The sequence below is a fragment of the Phocoena phocoena genome, chromosome 2 (assembly GCF_963924675.1).
Source record: "Phocoena phocoena chromosome 2, mPhoPho1.1, whole genome shotgun sequence".
Classification (NCBI taxonomy): domain Eukaryota; kingdom Metazoa; phylum Chordata; class Mammalia; order Artiodactyla; family Phocoenidae; genus Phocoena; species Phocoena phocoena.
Window position 1 is genome coordinate 174,090,534 of NC_089220.1, and position 22,420 is coordinate 174,112,953.

The 22,420-nt window shown below is 38.9% G+C and overlaps 1 protein-coding gene across 4 annotated transcripts in view; it reads left to right on the top strand.

The window, feature by feature from the left end:
- The window catches only part of EPC1 (enhancer of polycomb homolog 1), a 67,252-nt gene that overhangs the window by 41,535 nt on the left and 3,297 nt on the right, over positions 1 to 22,420 (top strand). For 2 of the 4 annotated variants that reach the window (XM_065870920.1, XM_065870921.1), the window contains exons 3-12: positions 7,483 to 7,628; positions 8,031 to 8,237; positions 8,607 to 8,755; positions 9,653 to 9,812; positions 10,822 to 10,998; positions 11,086 to 11,175; positions 11,263 to 11,411; positions 13,005 to 13,357; positions 21,132 to 21,250; positions 22,254 to 22,395. In XM_065870920.1, the coding sequence (XP_065726992.1) occupies positions 7,483 to 7,628; positions 8,031 to 8,237; positions 8,607 to 8,755; positions 9,653 to 9,812; positions 10,822 to 10,998; positions 11,086 to 11,175; positions 11,263 to 11,411; positions 13,005 to 13,357; positions 21,132 to 21,250; positions 22,254 to 22,395 (1,692 nt within the window). Of the gene's footprint in view, positions 1 to 7,482; positions 7,629 to 8,030; positions 8,238 to 8,606; positions 8,756 to 9,652; positions 9,813 to 10,821; positions 10,999 to 11,085; positions 11,176 to 11,262; positions 11,412 to 13,004; positions 13,358 to 21,131; positions 21,251 to 21,330; positions 21,418 to 22,253; positions 22,396 to 22,420 lie in introns of all 4 variants that reach the window. The other 2 variants (XM_065870918.1, XM_065870922.1) reach the window with 2 other exon arrangements.

The following is a 22,420-nucleotide window of genomic DNA, read 5'->3' on the forward strand; positions in this document are numbered from 1 at the left end:
TTTCACAGTTTTACATTTTTTTTTAATTTATTTATTTTAATTTATTTGTTTTTGGCTGCGTTGGGTCTTCGTTTAGTTGCAGCGAGCGGGGGCTACTCTTTGTCTAGTTGCAGCGAGCGGGGGCTACTCTTTGTCTAGTTGCAGCGAGCGGGGGCTACTCTTTGTCTAGTTGCAGCGAGCGGGGGCTACTCTTCGTTGCGGTGTGCAGGCTTCTCACTGTGGTGGCTTCTCTTGTTGCGGAGCGTGGGCTCTAGGCACGCGGGCTTCAGTAGTTGCAGCACATGGGCTCAGTAGTTAATCGCTCGTGGGCTCTAGAGCACAGGCTCAGTAGTTGTGGCTCACGGGCTTAGTTGCTCCTCGGCATGTGGGATCTTCCCGGACCAGGGCTCGAACCCGTGTCCCCTGCATTGGCAGGTGGATTCTTAACCACCGCGCCACCAGGGAAGTCCCTTCCTTTTACGTTTAAGTATGTGATCAGTTTTGAGTGTGAGGTTTAGGTCACGGTGTTCCCCCTGCCTCCATTCTGGATATCTAATTGTTCCAGTGCCATTTATTGAAAAAGTGATCCCTCCTCCATTGATTGCTTTTGCTTCTTGGCAAGAAATTAATTATGCATTTATTTCTGGCTCTATTTCTGGCTTCTGTTCATCCACTATTCCACTGATTTCTGTGTTTATCCCGAGACAGTACCACTGTCCTGATTACTGCAGCTCTATGATAATCCTTAACATCAGGGAGAATACTTCCTCCTTTATTTCTCTCCTTCAAGATTGTTTTGGGTATTCTAGGGCTTTTCCCTGTAAATATTACAATAAGTTTGTATCTGCAAAGAAACCTGCTGAGGTTTTGATAGAAATTGCACTTAACCCTATAGATCATTGTAGGGAGAGCTGACATCTTTCCTGTGTTGAGTCTTCGATCCCACAACCACCGTGTGACCCTCCAAGTATTTAGGTCTTCTTTGATTTCTTTTATAAAGTTGACACTTTTAAATTTTCATCATAGAGAGCCATGGTTTTTTAGTACTCTTTTTTAGATTTATACCTGTTTTCTTTGGAACAATTGAAAATGGTATTGCACTTTTGATTTTGGTTTCCACTTTTTCATTGTATACAGAAATGCAGCTTAATTGTATGTTGAGCTTATGTCCTGTGGCCTTAACTGAAATTACATATTAGTTCTTGGAGATGTTTGCAGATTCTTTGGGATTTTCTGAATGGAAAATCATGTCGTAGTCTGCAAATAGAAATGGTTTTGTTTTTCCTTTCCAACCTGTATGTCTTTAATTGCTCTTTCTTGCCTTAGTATAGTGGTTAGAACTTGAATATGATTTTAAAATAAGAATGGTGAGAGCAGACATCCTTGCCTTGTTCCTGATCTTAGAAGGAAGGAATTTAGTCTTTCACCATTAAGTATTATGTCACCTGTAGGGTGGTTTCTTTTTGTAGTTGCTTCTGTGAGATTGAGGAAGTTCCCCTGTATTCCTAGGGTACTGGGAGTTTGTATCATGACTGTTGAATTTGTCAAATGCTTTTTCTGCATCAATTGATAAGGCCATGTGATTTTTTTTTTCCTTCTTTAGCCTTTGATATGATAGGTTGATTGGTTGGTTTTCAAATATTGAACCAGCCTTGCATACCTGGAATAAATCCCACTTGGCTGTGGTGTATTATTTTTTTATACATTGTTGGGTGGGATTTTATTGAGGAGTTTTGCATCTAAATTCATGAAAGATATTGGCCGGTAGTCTTTCGTGTTTGTGTGTGTGTGCTCTGCCTTGTCAGGTTTTGGTATCAGGGTAATACTGGCCTCATAAAACAAGTTGGGAAGTGTTCCCTCTTATTTTCTGGAAGAAATTGTGTAAAATTGATGTTAATTCTTTAAAAATTGGTATTGGCTTTTAGTATACTACAATACACAAGAAAAGGCTAGTTATACTGTAAATTTCTGCAAAGTTAAAATTGAATCTTGAATGCCAGGTGGTCTAAGAAGTTGCTTATGAAGGGTACATTGCCTTGAATTATGTATGTAGACTGGTTCATTTCAATTCTCATAATTTCTATTTTGTAAAACTCTTAAACTAATTTACACAAACTGCTCCTTGGAGTTTTAAAGATGATAATTAGTATTGCCTAAAAAAGTAATGATAAACACGTTTGAGAATTATTGCCTGTTATATTCTCCTTCCACCCCCAGAGTTACAATGCATATTACTTAATAGGCTCTGGGAATCTCGCAGTTAAAAAAGAAAGTTTCTTTTAACCCAGCATTTTCAAAATATATTCATTACATGTTATCTGTTAACATTTCATTGAACATTTATTTGGAAAATCTCAACGTTTTTCTTGTCTTTTAACAGGCTTAGGAAAGAGCATAATTTTCTCCTGTCAGAGCTGTAAAGGAAGAAACCTGTATTAAAACCATCATCCCCTTCTTATAGTTCCAAACTGTGGTTACTTTTCTAAACTATTTCAGAGTACTATTCAACATCTCCTGCTCCACAGGGTCTTAATGCTGTTTCTCTTTTGATTGCTGATCTGGAAGCCTTCTAGATTGTACAGCTAGGACTTCTCCTTTCCTATTCATACTGGCAGAAAGGACAAAAACAGTTCTGACCAGGATAGGCAGGAACAATTCTCTCTCCCCCTTCCCCTTTGCACTCGGGTCTCAAGGTTCTCTCCTGTTAATCCTCAAAGGAAATCTTTTCTTATCAGGCAGTCTTGGTGTATATTTGAATATGTATATATGTGTGTGTATAGATACAGATCTGTGCATTTCCGGTTCTGTCCACTGGTAGAGCCAAGAAGCAAAAAATACTCAGTAGCAATAAGCACACCTAGCACCTATTCCCTGATCTGTTCCCTGCTAAATAGGGCCAAGAATATGCAGAGAAATGGCTGATCCCAGGGCTGGGGCAGGGTAAGTACAAGATAAACCTGGGACATCTTGTTATACCAGAAATTAAGAACTCACAAACTGGCAGAGGCATATCCACTGGCTAATTTGGGGACATTGTAAGCAGTGAACAACTTAATAAACATGGAAAACGTAGGAATTCATTATCACCACACTGGTAATAAGCCGTGCTAAATGGGGGCTTATTACTATTACCAGAAGTGTAGTCTCGTGGTTTTACAGTACAGAATGTCAAGAGCTGAACGGTGCTGTGCGAAGAGACTGCTGGAGAATCATCTTCGCACTAAGTGCAACCGAGATTGAGCCACACAAGAATCGCCAGTGTGTGCTCGCTGTAAGGGGAAATTCTCATGAGGGTCAGGACATTTCCATGGCCTTAAACTCTCCCCACAAACTGCTCATCAGTTACGGCGGCAGGTGGGGGCGGCAGTTACACGGTGGGGTAATGGGGCAATATCTTGACTGGTGGTCACAGTTATCACCACTTATGAGAAACAGGTGAACATCATGTGCCTCTAGGTGTGAGACCCCGGAAAGGACTAAGAATAAAGCCGAGTGGTGTGGCGGCTAAGAGAGTGTAACCAATCACAGCGGGGAAAATCCCACAGACGCAGAGTGAGCAACCTGCTAGTAGTGGGAACGGTAATACTCCTGAAACAGACATCATCAGTGTCCTAAAAGACAGCGAAAGGCTGTGGAAATGTTCCAAAGTAAAGGAGGCTAAAGAGACGTCAGGAAAAATAATACCTGATCCCAGAGTGGTCGTGTACTGTAGTGGGAAATGTTACGAATTATTGGATCAGCTGGCAAAAGTGGAATATAAAGTTGATGACTGTACTGTGATTATGTGGAAACACACTCTGAAGTATTTAGCAGGAAAGAGCCATTATGAAGGTAATTTACCCTCTGGTGGCTCAAAATTGTGTGGGGTGTTTGCGGTGTGTGTGTGTGTATACACATGGAGGGGGAGAGGACACACACATGCAAGTGACAAAGCAAATGGAGTACAATTTTAACAGCAGGTGAATCTGGGTAAAGGATATGCAGGTGTCCCTTGTGCTGTTTTTATTTGGAGGCTTTTATACGTTTGAATTTATTTATAAATAAAAAGATGTTTAAAAAACAGATCTTTATAGAGCCTCCTTTTGTTTATTACCTCTCAGAACAGATGTATCCTTTCTTTATGCCCTGAATCTGAAAGATTACATTTTCTCCTTCCCTTTCCCCATTATTCTTCTGGTTTTACTTTCTCACAGATAAAATCTATAGCATCAACCAACCATGCAGGTATAGCAGAACTTTATCTACAAAGGACTTCATATGTAGGATTTCAAATCTTTCAGATCTGGGATTCTCTGTTTACTGTCCCCAAGTACATTCTAGAAGTGACTCAGTAGTTTATAAATATAAAGAAGTTGAAGAATTTCATGATCTAGCTAGCCAGTGATCGCTTTTGTCTTCTTAGGTCCAAGCAAGGATGTCAAATACCTACTACCACACAGTAAATACCACTATTACGATGGTCTTTTCTGCTGCCCAGAATTTATTCCAGGGTCTTTGCAAGTAGCTGTTACCAGTCACGGGGAGCTAGTGCTTGAGCGGAAACCTGTGTGCCCTCCCTGCTGTGGGAGGTTTCTCCTCAGCCTCGAATACTGTGCCTTCTTTTCCATCAGGAGTTCTATTCTGTTCCCAGTCTACGTTTTGTGCCATTTTGGGGACCCAAATACCCTTTCACTATTTGCTTCCTGTAATTTAAAAATGCTGCTTGGAGTTATGGACATACCTACCTGTGCACACTTAGTATGAGCTGTAATATGGCATTTGTTACATAGACTTTTATGTGCATTTCGCCTTTACTACTGGATTCTAAGCCCAGTGGTTTGTACCACTTTGTATCTCCTTTAAAATAATCTAATCAATTTACGTGTACTGTTGTGTTCTTTTTATTAGGTTTATTTTCTATAGAATTTTCTCCTCCATCTCTATAGAATACTGTATTTTGTTTACCCGTATACATATCTGGGTTTATCTCTAGCAGAATGTTTTAAAGAGTCCCCTTCTGCTGTATGTCTCCCATAGTTAACAATCATTGGCTAACTAGGGCTCACTGTAATTGGTAGAACTCAATTAGAAGAGGCAGCTCATTTGCCTGTTTCTCTTTAGACCTTGTTTTTTGCACTCAGTAACATGGCCCAGGAAATTTGAAGATATTCCTGTTTCTAGAACCATGATACATATGTTACATCTTTTTTTTTTTTTTTTTTTGCGGTACGCGGGCCTCTCACTGTTGTGGCCTCTCCCATTGCGGAGCACAGGCTGCGGACGCGCAGGCTCAGCGGCCATGGCTCACGGGCCCAGCCGCTCCGTGGCATGTGGGATCTTCCCCGACCGGGGCACGAACCCATGTCCCCTGCATCGGCAGGCAGACTCTCAACCACTGCGCCACCAGGGAAGCCCCATATGTTACATCTTTATCAGCTGCAGCTGAGCTGTCAGTTGGACATTTGGCTGAAGCCAAATTACACTTCAATCATTGGCTGTGGTTTTTTGGTCAAATGAAATCCTAAAGTGAGTTTTTACATGTTAGCTTTTCTGTAGGGTTTTAATATTTTATATCTGAACAAGATTTGGTTCTCCTCATATTTGAAGGTCTTAGATGTGTTTGCATTAACTAAAGAAAAGCTTCTGGCACAGGCAAGAGCAGCCTCTCAGGCACTTGGTAACTTCAGTGGCGAAGACATAGAGCTCCCTAGGGCGGGAGTCTTCCTTTCCCATCTCCTTAATTTGTTGGATGTGACTTGTCATTGATGATATAAGGTATGCCAGAAGTATGTCAAGTGTATTTTGATAATGCATAAGTAAGGTGATACTAGGTAGGCTTGTTTAGTTTTTATGAATAATTAAGCTTTGTAAATGTGATTTGCTCTAAAAGAAAAATAAATTTTATAGTGGAGGGTGCCAAAGCAATGTATGAACGAGACCCTAAACACGTATAAAATACACCCTTAAGTAGGCAGAACATTGATAGTTGGGCCCTATCAGTTTGGCTTTCTGGATTATCTGGATCACCACTCTTTAACAGAACTTTCAGTGATGATGGAAATGTTTTTATAATCTGTAGCATCTGGTAACAGCAGTAACCACTAGCCACATGTAATACTTAGCACTTGAAATGTGGCTACTGAATTTTGCATTAAGTTAATTTAAATCTAATTGGTCATACGTGGCTAGTGGTTACTCCACAGATATGGATTTTTTTGGTTAGGGACAAAACAACAAGTGTGTTTAATCCAACAGTTGGTTTTTTTTTTTTTTGCGGTATGCAGGCCTTTCACTGTTGTGGCCTCTCCCGTTACGGAGCACAGGCTCTGGACGCGCAGGCTCAGCGGCCATGGCTCACGGGCCTAGCCACTCCGCGGCATGTGGGATCTTCCCGGACCGGGGCACGAACCCGTGTCCCCTGCATCGGCAGGCGGACTCCCAACCACCGCGCCACCAGGGAAGCCCATTAATCCCGCAGTTTTAAACCACTTGGGAATCTCCAAAATCTCTGTTTACATTGCAACAGCAAACAGAATTAGATGGTGGAAAATCATTGAAGGGCTGATGTGATGGTGCAGGAAACATGGGTGCAGAGAGGGTAACTTATAGAGATTTTTATGAAGGATCTGAGTATTCATTTATTTTAATTAGGAATGTTACAGAAGTGTGATACAGGTGAAAATGAAGCGTTATAGTTGCACAAATATTCGTTGGGTTCCTATGGGCCAGATACTGTGTCAGTCTTGAAGCAGGGATAGCACATGTGGGGCAGGCAGAGTCCCCTCCCTTGTTCCTGTCACAGATGTCACCACGCTGACTGCAGATGTTTTCAGGGTTTTTTCCCACTTGAATAGAGCCAATATCCAAATGCTTTTCAGTAGAGTACTGCGTGCAGAGTTGTACAAGATGAACATGTTTACTGCCTCTGCACTGACGTACAGAGATGGGTAAGACACAGTGCTTCCTCTCTGGGAGATCAAGCACATTCGAGTGCTTAACAAATAAGATTGTAAAGTAAGAAGGGGAGTGATCTAGAACAGGCTTTTTTTTTAAAAATTATTTATTTATTTAAATTTGGCTGCGTTGGGCCTTTGTTGCTGAGTGCTGGCTTTCTCTAGTTGTGGCGAGCGGGGCTACTCTCCGTTGTGGTGCACGGGCTTCTCATTGCGGTGGCTTCTCTTGCTGCGGAGCACGGGCTCCAGGCGCGTGGGCTTCAGTAGTTGTGGCATGTGGGCTCAGTAGTTGTGGCACACGGGCTTAGCTGCTCCATGGCACGTGGGATCTTCCGGGACCAGGGCTCGAACCCGTGTCCCCTGCATTGGCAGGCGGATTCTTAACCGCTGCGCCATGAGCGCAGTCCCTTCTTTCTTAAACTTAAGTGTGGGAAGCTTAGATTGTTTGTGAGTCTGAAAACACAGTCTTTCAAAACTCTTTCCTGTTTCTTTAGAGATTGTCCAGACACCCGCGAGAGGCTTTGCCCGTGTGTTCACACAGTAAACGGTTGCTTGTGGTTTCTTCTGTCAGCTTTTAGTTTGGATGCTGAGCAGCCCGATTACGATTTGGATTCGGAAGATGAAGTCTTTGTGAATAAACTGAAGAAGAAAATGGACATCTGCCCACTGCAGTTTGAGGAGATGATTGACCGTCTAGAAAAAGGCAGTGGTCAGCAGGTACAGCTTCATTGTATATATATTAAGTGTGTGTATATGTCTATATAAATCTCTCTTCCATATGGAAACAGTGTAATGCTGGGGAGAGGGTAAGCAAGCAGGCTCTGGACAAGCATGAGTTCATGTCTTATCTCTGCCCGTTACTGGCCTGTGTAATATTCAGCATGTTTAAATTTCTCTGTGCCTCTCTTTCCCCATCTGTAAAATAGATGGATAAACATTGCAGGATTGTTGCAAAAATTAAATAATTTATATACAGCATCTAGCTCATGGTCTGACATGTACAAGGTGCTCAGCATGTCTGTTGTTACTGCTGTTGTTTTGATTGTCATTTAAATTTGCAGGTACTTTTGAGCCTTTTATTTGTATTATGTGAAAATGACGTGATGATTTTACATTTAGCCAGTCAGCCTGCAGGAAGCCAAACTACTGCTGAAAGAAGACGATGAGTTAATTAGGGACGTTCACGAGCACTGGGTCAGACGGAGAAGAGACTGCCGAGGGCCGGCCCTCATCCCAGCAGTGAAACAAGAGAAGCGGGATGGCTCCAGCACAAATGACCCTTACGTGGCCTTTAGAAGACGTACCGAAAAAATGCAGACTCGAAAAGTAAGAGAACCTGGGGAAATTCTGTAGTAATGTTTTTGATGTAAGAAAATTTATTTATAATTATCAGTATCTCAGTATCTGAAGGCTGTGTTTTAATTTGTGTTTAGACAGACTTTCTATATATTGTAATGAAAACTATTAATTTAAAATGTCAGCCTTAAAATTCATTAGAGTTATTAATGATATATTTTAATGTTAATCCATTAAAAACCATATTCAAAATTGATTTCCTGGTAATCCATTTCAGTGTCTTTAAATTCTAATCTCACCCTTCAAATATATATATTCTTATATATCACTAGCTATACTCAGAATGCCAGTAGTCAGAAATGCTTATTGACATTAACCAAAGCGAATTCACATTTACAGAACCGTAAAAATGATGAAGCCTCTTACGAAAAAATGCTGAAGCTGCGTCGAGATCTGAGTCGGGCTGTTACTATTCTAGAGATGATAAAAAGAAGAGAAAAGAGTAAAAGGGAGCTATTGCACTTAACACTGGAAATTATGGAAAAGAGGTAAAGTATATTTTAATAGCATTAGCAGCGTGGTACCATTAGAATTTTGTGTAGAGTTAATTTATGTCCTAAGCAATTATCTGTAACTCCAGAAATATATTCTTTTAATAATAGAGACTGCTGAAATGTGTGCTGTGGTATGCTTTGCATATTTTTACATACGTTCCTCTCTTTATTTTCACTTTTAAAGTGACTGGGTTCAGTAAAATTAAGTTATGCCAGGTATTTACATTTTGGAATCGTATTCTTTTGCCCTTACTTGAGTTGTGTGCAGGGCTGTGAGGGAGAGAACATTTATCACTTCTGAAGCTTTTATTTTATTTACTAGATGGTACTGAATTTTTTCTTAACACTTAACTGAGCTTTTTAACAGGGAAGTATAAAAAGGGGAGAGGGCAAGGCCCATCATCTTAACACTCCGGTAATCCTTTAGCAGGGAGCACAGTGAAAACTTCAAGCCTCACTGCCCTATTTCGTAGCCCCTATTCCCAAAGAAAACCACTAATCAGTTTATTGTGATTCATTTCAGAAAAGTTAGTTTTATAGCACAGGCAACTCAAATTAGCAGAAAGTTCCTCCACACCATTTTAGGCATGGATTTCAACATCTCCACCAAATCTTTCACCAAAATTGCTATGTTAAAATTTAAACCTTTGTTTTCTTTCCCACAGTTACCTATTAATGGTGCCAAGATAAAGCTATAAGCCAAAAAGCAAAAGAAAGGAACAGTAGGAATTACGTAATCTAGTTTTAATAAGCATTCAGCAAATAGTTTACCTGTAATGTTACCTTAGGTCTAATCAGGATTTATAGTTACAGCTCAGTTAGTTATTAGTCGTCACGAGGATGAGTACTTCCTGAACTAACTTTTTCAACTTCCTTTCTTTGCCATCTCAGGTATAGTCTGGGTGACTACAGTGGCGAGATCGTGTCTGAGGTCATGGCGCAGAGACAGCCCATGAAACCTGCGTACTCCATCCCCGTTGTCCCCCTCACCAACAGCGGCCAGTTCAAACACCAGGAAGCCATGGACGTGAAGGAGTTTAAAGCTAATAAGGTGATAAAAATTTCTGTGGGCGGTAGTAGCTGATAATGTTGAGTGGTATTTTATCACTAGATTCAGAGTGAAAAAGAAAAAATACGTATATAAACTCTACCGTGAAAGCCAGCTTTTGATTTAAGACTAGCCTTTAGATATAGCAGTAGAACTTGTAAAGAGAAATACCTTATAGTTCAATAATTAACTTTTCTTTAAAAACCGTAATGCCATAAACTGCATAAATCTTGGTATAAATATTTATGTCAGCCGTGATACCTGCCATAATCTTTTTCTTCCTAACAAATATCATTTCAGTCTCTGATCTTTCTTGCCTGTTGCCTGTACCTCAAATTCATACCTCTCTAGCCTCTGCCCTCACCTGCCATACATATTTCTAACATGCGCTGTGTTCATTGCTCTGTCACTCTTGCCTCTGTGTTTTATTCCTGTGTTGTTTCCCTATATAATGATTTCATATCTTTATCCTCTAAAACTGCTCGCAATTCTCTCTCATTGTTTAGCTAGCAAGTCCTTACTACTCTTTATTTTTTTAATATCTCAGCATTATGGATTTATTTTTCACTATGTTAACAGTTATCTGAAGTTTGCTTTGTGTATATGTTTCATTATTACTTTCCCAATATTGATTTGTTAATTCTTTAGAATAAAGACTAGACATCCCTTTTTAAAAATGCTCCCCTAGAATTTTCATAGAAAACTAAGAAACAGATACAGGAGCCAGCAGTAAATACTAATTGTTGTTCAAGGATTTCAGCAGCTGGAGAACTTCTGTTCTCTTCTTTTACTTGATTATGATTATGTTTAGGTTGTAGAAACATATTCCTGTGTTTTCACAGAGACCAACCTCTAAGACTTTACAATAGAAGATGACAAAATGTTAAGGGTCTTGTATCTCTTATGAGTGGGAATGCCTTCATTTTAGCAGTAAACTTATTTTTAAAACTCCCCCCAAACTTTCAGTTTGTTGAACATGGTTTCTAGTGTGTAATTCATGACTGTGTTGCAGCAAGATAAGGCCGAGCTTATCCGACCTAAGCGTAAATATGAAAAGAAGCCCAAAGTCTTACCTTCGTCTGCTGCCGCCACTCCTCAGCAGGCCAGCCCCGCCGCGCTGCCTGGCTTCAGCGCTAAAGACCTGAACCAGTATGACTTTCCCAGCTCGGACGAAGAGCCTCTCTCCCAGGTCAGTGTAAGCATTTCTGATTTCTCATGAACACACATGAGGAATGTGGGAAGGCACATGTTCTGACGCACTTCCTTTTATTTAAAGGTTCTGTCTGGCTCTTCGGAAGCTGAGGAAGAGAATGACCCCGATGGTCCTTTTGCTTTCCGTAGGAAGGCAGGCTGTCAGTACTATGCTGTAAGTTTCGGGTTCTCTTTTTAAGTAACAAACTGTTTACCTGGAGCTGACAAAAAAAAAAAAATAATTCAGATTTTTCTTTTTAAGCCTCACTTAGACCAAACTGGCAACTGGCCTTGGACTAGTCCTAGCGACGGAGGATTAGGGGATGTGCGATACCGCTACTGCTTGACCACCCTGACCGTGCCCCAGAGGTGTATCGGATTTGCACGAAGACGGGTTGGGCGCGGTGGAAGGTAAGGCCCTTCTGTGTTCCTAGCAGAGGGATGTTTAAGCTTAAAGTGAGGTGGTCCTTCTAAAGAGCTCGTTTTGTTCCTGTCTGCTATTCTTAACTGATTTTTTTGACTGAGATACTTCACCACTTTGTTACCTGTTTCTTATACAACCGTAGCTTTTAATGCATAACTAATGGTTCCCTAATGGATCTGCTTTTCTTCCCAAGATCGAAAGCCTCCGAGATAGATGAAGGCAAGTGTAAATCAGGATAACAAAAAAGTGTTTTAGGAGTTCTGAGAGATATTGAGAAAAAAGGATTAAATAAGCTAAGAAGTGTCATACAACTGGTACACTGAGTTAACTCGTCAGTGGAAAGGCTCCAGGGCCCATGCAGGACCTGATCTTGACATCAGCTTGTCAGGACGCCTGCCTTTGTTTAGACCTGATAGAGCCCTTCATACTCTGGGTGCCTTTATGTGTGAAGTTGTGTGTGGGAGGGGGGAGGAGTTGCAGAACACATGAAAGCCAAGGAAAAGAAAGGCACTCGTATAATATTAGTGAAAAAAAATTAAAAGGCAAAACAGGTAAATCATCAAGGTGCTTTGAGGAAGAAAGCTAAGGGTATAATTTACAGTCAGTGGATGACTTATACACATTTCTTTCATTTTTGAATCTTTTTTGTTTGTTTGTGTTTTGGGGGTTTTTTTGCGGTACGCGGCCTCTCACGGTTGTGGTCTCTCCCGTTGCGGAGCACAGGCTCCGGATGCACAGGCTCAGCGGCCATGGCTCATGGGCCCAGCTGCTCCGCGGCATGTGGGATCTTCCCGGACCGGGGCACGAACCCGTGTCCCCTGCATCGGCAGGCGGACTCTCAACCACTGCGCCACCAGGGAAGCCCTCATTTTTGAATCTTGATTGCAGTTATTATCACTTCACCGTTAGTTTAGAATTATCCAGTCACTAAAATACATTTTATTAAGCGCTTTTTCAACCTCATCATTATGTTGACATCATAGTAGTGAAAATTCTCTACATTGGCTATATTTTATTCGATACTAGCATGAGTCAGTGTTAACATCCTAAGATGGAATCATTTATAAAGTTTATATAAATAAAATGAAAATATATCCTCTCGAGTGGTAGCTTCAAATATTTTGTCTATAAAAAATTTTAATAGTGTAAAATATCCAAAGATCACATACCTTTTACTGCTTTTCTCCTACCCACCCCCTCCAAAAAAAAAAAAAAAAATGAAGTTTTTGCTTAAATAAAGAACAGATGTGTTAGCAATATTTCATGAATGTTTTGGTGCTTTATAATGGAAGCGAAAAATCAAATTCGCTTGTATGCAGTAAAGCCAAATGTAGAACTGTTAGAAGACTCTAGCTGTTGTAAGATGGATGGTATACCTTATTCTTGAAGGCGGATTCCTTTCTTCTTTAATCGAATCATTATAAAGTGAAAGAACCTTAACAGAAATTGAGATTTTAGCCCATAGAGCCAAATAACGAAATAATCAAATTTATAGCTCTTAAATATTCAGTATGAGGTGGCTTTGGGGGACTTGGGGGAGTAGCTGTTTTACATGTCTGTTTGTGCCTTATTTTTAACAGGGTCTTACTGGACAGAGCTCACTCGGACTATGACAGCATGTTTCGCCATCTGGATTTGGAAATGCTTTCCTCACCACAACATTCTCCAGTCAATCAGATTGCCAATACCTCAGAAACAAATACCTCGGACAAATCTTTCTCTAAAGACCTCAGTCAGATACTAGTCAATATCAAATCATGTAGATGGCGGCATTTTAGGCCTCGGACACCATCCCTACGTGACAGTGACAGTGACGGAGTCTCCTGTAGAAAATGGTATCGGAGTGTAAGTGGAACAGGAGCAGCACAGCCCGGGACCCAGACATGCAGCGCCTCTGCACAGAGTAAAAGCGGCAGTGGCTCGGCGCACTTCGGTATGTTCATTTGTTACGACGTGCGTTTCTGTAGAAGCACCGGCTTCATCAGTTTTTGGAATATGTGGTCTATTATACTTACAGCTAAAAGTCCTTTCCTCTTAAAATAGAACTTTTAAAAAATCAAGGTTTAAGTATTTATTTGAGTCCTGATTGTACGTGTGTCTTCATTTAAACATTTCCACATACGTAAGATGTTTACTGCTATTTAATATATGACATTTGTTTCCTGGATATACTTTGTGAACTGCCAACCAAGAGCCAACTATTATGTTTCAAATGATAATAAAAAGAAAATGGACCATAAGTTGATAGTGTTTTATATTTGGACACTTTTCTGGTCTTTTACTTAGACTGCTTTAAAGTAAGCCAGCAAGTCGATAGATATACAAGCTTTCTGTGCTTACACATTCATTCAGAATAATTTGTAAGACGGAAGCTAATTTTTCAAAGAACAACGTTTGTGTAAGGATTATTTTAATAATTTTGGAAACATTTTCAGGTAATACCTACTTTAGCATTAGGCCTACATTGTGAAATGTGTCTAAAATAAATGCCATCTACTTAAAACATTCTTCAAATTTTAGTTTTCTATTTTAAAGCAAATATCTGTTGTTTGAGGCATGTAGATTATAGAAATTCACTGTCAAAATTGTCATACAGATTTTTATAAAGATGTTTATTCTGTCCCCCTAATTATCTGGTAAGGCTACAGTTAAACCTAATAAATATGAAAATGTGCTTCTTATTCTTGAAGACCTTCAGAAAAGGTTCCATAAACTAATTTATTTGTGGTTAGAAATAAAGTACTTCTGCGAAGCGGAAGTCATTCAGCTCATAAGAAAAACAGTAACATTTCAGAAATCAAGTAGAAGATAATCTAACTTAGTCTGAGGCCTACCTAATAGATTATTTATAATCTCATTAATTTCAGAGTCTATATCATGAAGAGTCAGTTTCTCTCTGCTTTTATAGTCTTAAAAATCAAAATGAAGAATTTTTCAGTATGAAGGAGGACATATATTGGTGTGAGTGTAGAGATTTTAATAGTATAAACTTGTAATATGTTTCCCTGATAAAGATTTTTCAGTTGTTTAAAATTCTTTTGAGACTAGACGTAGAAAATTGGCTTGTTCTGTCAATTCCTCGTCTTCTCCAGCTCTTAAAATAAAGTCATATAACTATCCTAAGGCTCTTACAGTGATTTTTTTTAACGTAAATTGTTTTGCCATACTACTTAAGTAAGCATTGATACTGTAAAACTTACTTGATTTGTGTTTGCCAAAGAATATTAAAAGGTGAACATGGAACAGTAGTATTACCAAAAGTATAGCTGAAAAAAATCTTTAATAACCGTATAATTTTCTTTTTAATCATTTCCTTCCCCTGTATATGTGATAAAATTAAATGGGTTTATCAATTTTTTCCTGTTGCATCTAATTGTTTTCAATTTTCCCTTAAATTTTACTAGATCTTCCTGTATACTTAGAGAATAGATACCTGCAGGTTGCTTTAGGGTAGTGCTTCATTCTTTCATGTTTGTGGATATTCCAGAAACCTAAAGCTTTTCTCTTTGTGCTCTATAAAGTATGTAACAGTGGATTCATATCATGTGTAGCTTTATCTTAAGGGAATTCAGCTATAGGCCCCTGGAGAAAAAATTAAAATTTTAGCAGTTCAGATATTATACAGGATTCTAAATAGAGTTGAACTAAAAGAGTGAGCCACGCTGGGAGCGGGAGAAGTGAGTCTCTTACTGTTCCTCTTGCAGCGTCAGTGCCTGCATTGCTGCCTCGCTCTGTTAAGCATCTCGTCTTGTCGATGTAATTGTAGTTTTAAAGATTTTTTTTTTTTCGTTTGGTGTAGCCCCCAGATACAAACCAAACTGCTCCGTCTGGTATTCAGCCACAGAAACTCTGATCTAGCGTGATGCCAGAGGAAACGCGGCTGTGTCGGGCTTGTTGAAAGGAGGAGATGGACCCGTCGTGGTACACGCTAAAGGAATTTTTAAGGCTTAATTTTTACCACACTGACTTTAGAACTTAACCAGTCATTATATGACCTACGAGTCACCTGATATACTTGCCTGCCACCTAAGCCAAATATGTGGGTTTTGATTTAGCCATTTTTGATTATTCTATCATTGTTTTAAATATCAATATTTATGTGTATGCTGTGACATAGTGATGCCCTCTGGACTGATTGTCCCTTTTCTAAATAAGCCTCTATAAGGGCCTGTTCTCACTTTGAAACAGGAAATTCTAATGAGGCTGTCAGGAGCCATGTTTTTGGTAAAGGCCTGAGTTCTAACACACCAGCTTTCGTAGCCTCTGTGTCAGCTGCTGCTTGGAATCTTTTTTGCTTGCTTCCCTGTCTTGACCATTTTGCAGAGTTGTGCAGTCAGACCAGTAGCCTGGTTAGTGAGTGCTAGAGTGCTTGGGCCTCTGGGTACTGTACAGCAGAATGACACAGTGTTAGAATTTTTGGGACTGGATTTTAGTACGTAAGGATAAATTGTGTATTTTAAATAATCTTTAGTTAATATGTGATTTGGACAGTTTCCAAATACGTTTTTCTATTTTTTTTTATCTACAAAAATATCTTTGGGGAATTCCCAGGCGGTTCAGTGGTTAGGACTTCGCACTCTCTCCCTGCCGAGGGCCCGGGTTCAATCCCTGCCCGGGGAAGTAAAATCCCACAAGCTGGGCAGTGCAGCCAAAAGAGAAACGAAAAAAAAAAACTTTATTAAAAAAATCTTTGAAAGCTTAGTGTTTGTTCAGTGACTGTTCATTTGCATGCGTTTGAGGGGATATCAGATTCAGAATTAATACCTTTTTTCATAATTAGGAAGGACTCTGTAATTCAGAAAGACTGAAAACAGAAAAGTGATTTTAAAACCATTATATGTTCAGGATTTGAATTCCTACTTCCTGGTGAAATTTCATCAGCATTTTAAGTCATTTTTCCAAACTCCCATATCTACAGTATAGATTTGGTTTATTTTCATAAGTCAATAAGAAATTGTAGCAAGAATGATAGGTTCTAATAAGTCTCAATATCTGTAGCTTACTCAGCAGTGCGGTTTACTTCTATTTGTAGCATAAATTTTTTAAAACATTTTTATTGGAGTGTATAGTTGATTAACAATGTCGTGTTAGTTTCTGCTGTACAGCAGAGTGACTCAGTTATACATATCTACTCTTTTTTTTTTTTTTTTTTTTGCGGTACGCGGGCCTCTCACTGCTGTGGCCTCTCCCGTTGTGGAGCACAGGCTCCGGACGCGCAGGCTCAGCGGCCATGGCTCACGGGCCCAGCCGCTCCGCGGCATGTGGGATCTTCCTGGACCAGGGCACGAACCCGCGTCCCCTGCATCAGCAGGTGGACTCTCAGCCACTGCGCCACCAGGGAAGCCCCTATCTATTCTTTTTTAGATTCTTTTCCCATATAGGTCATTACAGAATATTGAGAAGAGTTCCCTGTGCTGTACAGTAGGTCCTTATTAGTTAGCATAAAATTTTAATATTACGGTAAAAAAGGAACTCTAGATTTGAACACTGAATATTTTCATTGTTAGAGTTTGTAGATTTGTGGGACCTTACCCTTACCCGGATGTGTTTCAAAACTCAGAATTACTTCCGCAGCAGATTCTGGAGTAACACCCATAGTGAAATACATTAATAGTTCTACAGTCGTGTAGTGAAGTGCGAGAGTAGTCACACTCAGTGGAAAGTTTGACCACAAATAACCTCATGTTCAAGATGTTTGCAGCCAAATGAATTCTGGTTTGGTCGTGTTTTGCCGTCATATGAATTACAACAAACTTTTGTTTTCAGATTGGATGTTTTAGGTAACTGATACGTGCTCACGAACCTCCAGTCTGTCAGTTCAGGCTTACTGATGAGACAGTCATACTGTAATACTGTCTGGAGTCATTTCAGCTTATGTTTATTTCTTTATAGTTACCCTTCTCTCCTGTATTAAAATAATTTTCTACCTGTGTACTGCTCAGAGAAACTTCTAATTGAGGAGTATCTTTTAAAACAGGTGTTTGGGTTTGTTGGTTTTGTTTTTTTAACAAAATATACATTTTGGTAATCTAGAATCCATCTTCTCAAACTGAATTCTCAAATTGTTTACTTTTTCCTGAGTACCTGTCACCTCCCTCCCCCCACAGCCCTGCCGCCCCCAGTCATTCCATTGATCTGCTACAGGAATGTGACTTAAAGGCCAGCAGGCTGAGCACTAGGCCATTCCTGGCGCTGGTGTACCTACTACCTGATAGGTCCTTGCATAAGACATGGACTCGTAAAGTTTTAGATTATTTCATCTAAATTCCTACCCCAGAGGATTGTTAGAAGCTACCCACAGAGCGGTGGTTTCTGGCCTCTGCCTTGGCACCTCTAGGGACAGATTAAAATTCAGCAACTTTCTAGATCAGGTTATTCTGCAGTTAGGAGTCTTGTTTAGAAAGTTTGTCCATATATCGAGCAAAAGCTGCCTCCTTAAATTTAAATCCGCAGGTCCTGTTTGCCCTTGGAAGCACACTGAGTACGTTTTCTTGCTCTCCCACATCATAGTGTCCTCCAGATATTTGAAGTCCTGTCGTGCTCCTTCCCTGTTCTCAGCTTTTAATCTTGTCCCTCCCGTGACTCTGCTCCCCTCCCTAGACCCCTGTCTGTCAGATGCTCCATAGATGAGATTTCTTTTAAAGCATGATGCACACTGTTGGTACATAAAAAGTTTGATTATTTTTTGTAAATCGTATTAAATCTAAAACAAACTTTTGTCTATTTCTTTTTATATTTAAAATCTCATTGGCTTGGGGGTAGTTTTGTTTCCCCTTCCACTACTAAATATCTTTGTGACCTCGGATGAAAGTTTCTTCATCTCTAGTGTGAGATTATAGAAGGAAATCACCAAGAATCCCTCCTGATCTAAAATTTTTTGGTCCTTTGAAATGATTCTGATTCTAGGTCTGGTGATCTGTCCACAAAACCACCTTGTCCATCTTTATGTGAATTGCAAACTTGACTACCACACAATATCTGGAGGTAGACATACAACCTAAAAACTTTACCTTGATAGAGATACAGGGAAATATGCTCATTTTTGTTTATTTCCACTTAGCATTTGGTTAGACTTTGCTCAGTTTCCTGTGTAAGTAATAGTGCAAAACCCAGCTCAGATTTTATTTGCCCAAATTTACTGCCTTACCTTTGTCCAAGCTTTCCTACTCATTCATACAGCCTTTTGGATTGGAGTTTTATTTCTCAGAAGAAGTATAAAATCTTAGCATCCCATGGCTTGAAAAGGACTTTAATGATGACTTAATTTAATCTCGTGTATTTCAGATGAACATACTGAGCCCCAAACGATTAAATAACTTGCTCAGGTGAACTCAGCCAGTTATGACAGAGCTGAGAATGAAAGAAAAATCAAGATCTCTTGGCCCCTAGACCCATGGTTTTTATTACCATCACTTCTAGCTTACGTTACTCTGTGCATTTCTTCTAGAACATTTATCAAAAATGTCCAGGGGAAATTTTTATAACTAGACTCTGGAGTATAGAGATATGTAAGAAATAGGCTAACATAGGGATCTAAAATCTCAATGAGCGTTAGTGATCTAAAATGTCAGTTGTATTTTTATTTCTAAATCTGTATTTGGAGGAAGTTAGCAGTTGTTAAAAAAAATGAAATTCACAAAACCCTCAGAGACTGAGGACTGAAATGTTGATTTAAATAGGGAAAAAATATTTGGAACCTTTATTCAAATCGATTTCCAATTTAATATTGCCAATGTTTAAATTAAAACAAATACCAGCAGAATTCTGCAAAAGAATATTTTCATTCATATAAATGGAGTTTTGTATATAGATCTTTACAGTGAATGCTAAATTATTGTTTTCTAGATGTGTAATGACGTGACCTTCCAGAAATGGTCCTTTTTTTTTTTTTCTTCTTTTTTTAAGTTTATTAATTATCTCCTACCAGGAAATTCAAGATTTAGGCAACGCACTCAAGCTTAGGAAATTAAAGTAGAAATCACAAAAACATATTAGCGAACCTATCTAATAAATTAAGGATCTTTAGTTTTAAACAGTTGCTTTTATGGATTTTTTTTCAACATAGAGATATTATTTTAATTATAATCACTCTTTCAGGGCAGCATTTTTTTTTTTTTTTCAAGTTCTGGTTTAACACATTTCTGTTATATGGAAATGGTCACGTTGACAAAAAGTTTATGTCAATATTTAGGGATTATCCTATTATCAATAAAAGCTTTTTCCGGTAGAATTCAGATCTGAGAATTACAAACATAGTAGGAAGAGAAACTCATCAAAGGACATATATCAACTAAACAGATTTGTAACACCCAAAATAAGAAAATGAAAAGTAGAATTTTTCCAACAAGAAATTATTTTTTGCCTTTGTAACCCAAGAAATTAGTTCAGCGCAAGTATAAAAGCCTGTGTAAATACTAATAACTTCTGAGGTTTTCTTAAACATTATTTCACAGTTTTCTGATTCGTTCAAAACGTGGTAGAATTTCTACTTAACATCTATCTAAGCATTTTGTAGGTGTCCTAGGCAGAAGCTGTATCCTGGGGGATAAAGATTCTTACGAGTTATAAGTGAAAACTGCAAAACTTGATGAAGTAATATTCTAAAGAAATTATCAAAATGTCTTTAACTAAAGACAACAAATTAGCTGACAGTATTTTGAAAACATTAAACTTCAGATTGAGGAAATATGCATGATTTATAGATTCCCTAGTACCCAGGGATGCATGATAACCCTTTTTTTTTCTGTTTTAAATAGTTCTTACGCAACCATCACAGGCTTCTTAAAAGAAGCCTTAAAGTCAGATGTTGTGATTGTATGTGCTTTTTTTTTTTCTTTTTTTTAAATTGGCAAAAAAAAAAAAGGAAAAAGAAAAAGAAAAAGGTTTCCTTTTTAAAAACTGCACACACTTTTTGGGGGAGTAATAAATGAACATTTTTTTGTTTGTTTTTTTTAGAACTGAGCTCTCCATAGACAAACATAAGTAGCATAACACAGTGTCTTTCCTCAGACATCATTCTGTACAGTAAACCAACATAAACATCTCCGTTCTTATTGACTGGATTTTTTCCAGGTGGGTTAATAGGGTGGGGAAAATTAATTAACCTTTGGAGCCTCTTTTCTTCCTGTTAAACTTAAAGGATGGGTTCTTTAAAAAAAAAAAAAGTAATAAACCAACAACCTTCTATTTCATATGAAGGAAATTTTTGTAATGACTAAAATTAGAAAATATGTAGAACAATTAGCCTTTCTACACAGATGTGCTAGGGATCGTCTGAATGCATTGGGACAGTAGTATGAATAAACTAGAAACTGAATGGTGATTATCAGATTTCTTCTCAAGCTCAGTGCAAAGTTGAATTTCAAATAATGCGGATGAAAAAAGCTGGTATTACCTTTTACACTGTCTAGCACAAGTGTCACAGCTTACAAAAAGTAATGGTTTTGAAACTTGGGAAGTGAGCACTTCTCTTTGCTACGTGCAGCTTGGAAAGTTTCGTTTTGTTTTTCTTTAAACTCAAGCCACTCTCGTTAAGTGTGGTTATAAACATGCTGAACTTTTCATTCGGAAGTGATCTCTGACAGGATGCTAAAATGCTTTAATCCTGCGCACATTTGTTCTTAAATGCTAAAATGTGTTTTAGTGTGCTATACGATGTGTGTGATAGCGGTGCCTTTTTATAAAGTGTTTTCTCATTTTATGTTCAGCATTTACAGCCGAACAATACCAGCAACATCAGCAGCAGCTGGCGCTCATGCAGAAACAGCAGCTTGCACAAACTCAGCAACAGCAAGCAAGTAGTAGTTCCTCCGCCACCGCGTCACAGGTGAGGGACTTGTCTGTCTCATGATTACCCCTCGTGGTTTCCCACCAGAGCTCATCTCTAATTACCAACTGCTGTCATAGAGCCTTGCACCTAACCAGCAGAAAAGTGGCTTTCACCTGAATCTACATCATAGCCACTCTGTACAGGGTTTAGAAAGAACGTTACAGGTGAGTATAGAAGCTGTTGCCCTCTGCTTCCTATTTTAAAAAGTAAAACTAAAAAGCATAGTCAGATGAGACGGAGACCCTGTCTTCCCGTCTGACCTGTAGTCTGTGAACGTACCTCTTTAATATACAACCCCACCCAGCTCTCTATGTGGAGAGCTTTAATTATTATTAAAATTTATGCTCAAATAACCTCTTTTGCTATCAAATCACTTTTGAACTTAAAGCGTGATAAATGTTTGCCACTTAAACATATTTAAGGCTTAACTAAAGGCTGAGATTCGTGTCTCTAAGCATCTTAGAGGAAAAATTCATTAAAAAAAATTCAAGGCGCTTCTTAATTTCTAGGCTGAGTTAGAATGTGATGTTTTGTTCCTTCTGTTCTAAAGGGAGAGTTCTCTTACTGTCCCAAACGTGCCTCTGGTCACGTGTGTATATGTATGTGTAAGTTAGATGAAGGAAGTTTTACATACTTACTTATTCAGATTATATGAATTGATTCATCCATTGACTCATTCGTTGCAAATCACTGAAGTGTTTTACTAGCATATTTCGTGTCCAGCACTTTGTGTTGGAGGTTTACTGTTTCCACCTTATGAAAGGTTTATTTTGGTAATTCCATATTATATATTGTCACATAAGAAGATCAAAATTCATAATCCTTGAGTTATAAGATGATTTGAACATTAATCAAATTTATGCCTGTCAGAGAGATGAAGCTATTTCAGTGGTTTGCAACTTTCATTTATATTCAGACTGATTTTGGTAACCTGTGTGGCTTTAATAATAATTTGAGACTAAGTGATGCTGATTAGATTTGTTCTGTATTTTCTTTTTAGGGTTTTGTTTCCAAGACTTTGGATTCTGCCAGTGCTCAGTTTGCTGCTTCTGCTTTGGTGACATCAGAACAACTGATGGGATTCAAGATGAAGGAGGATGTGGTGCTTGGAATCGGGGTGAATGGCGTCCTTCCAGCCTCAGGTAAAAGGATAAAGACGTTTAAGGT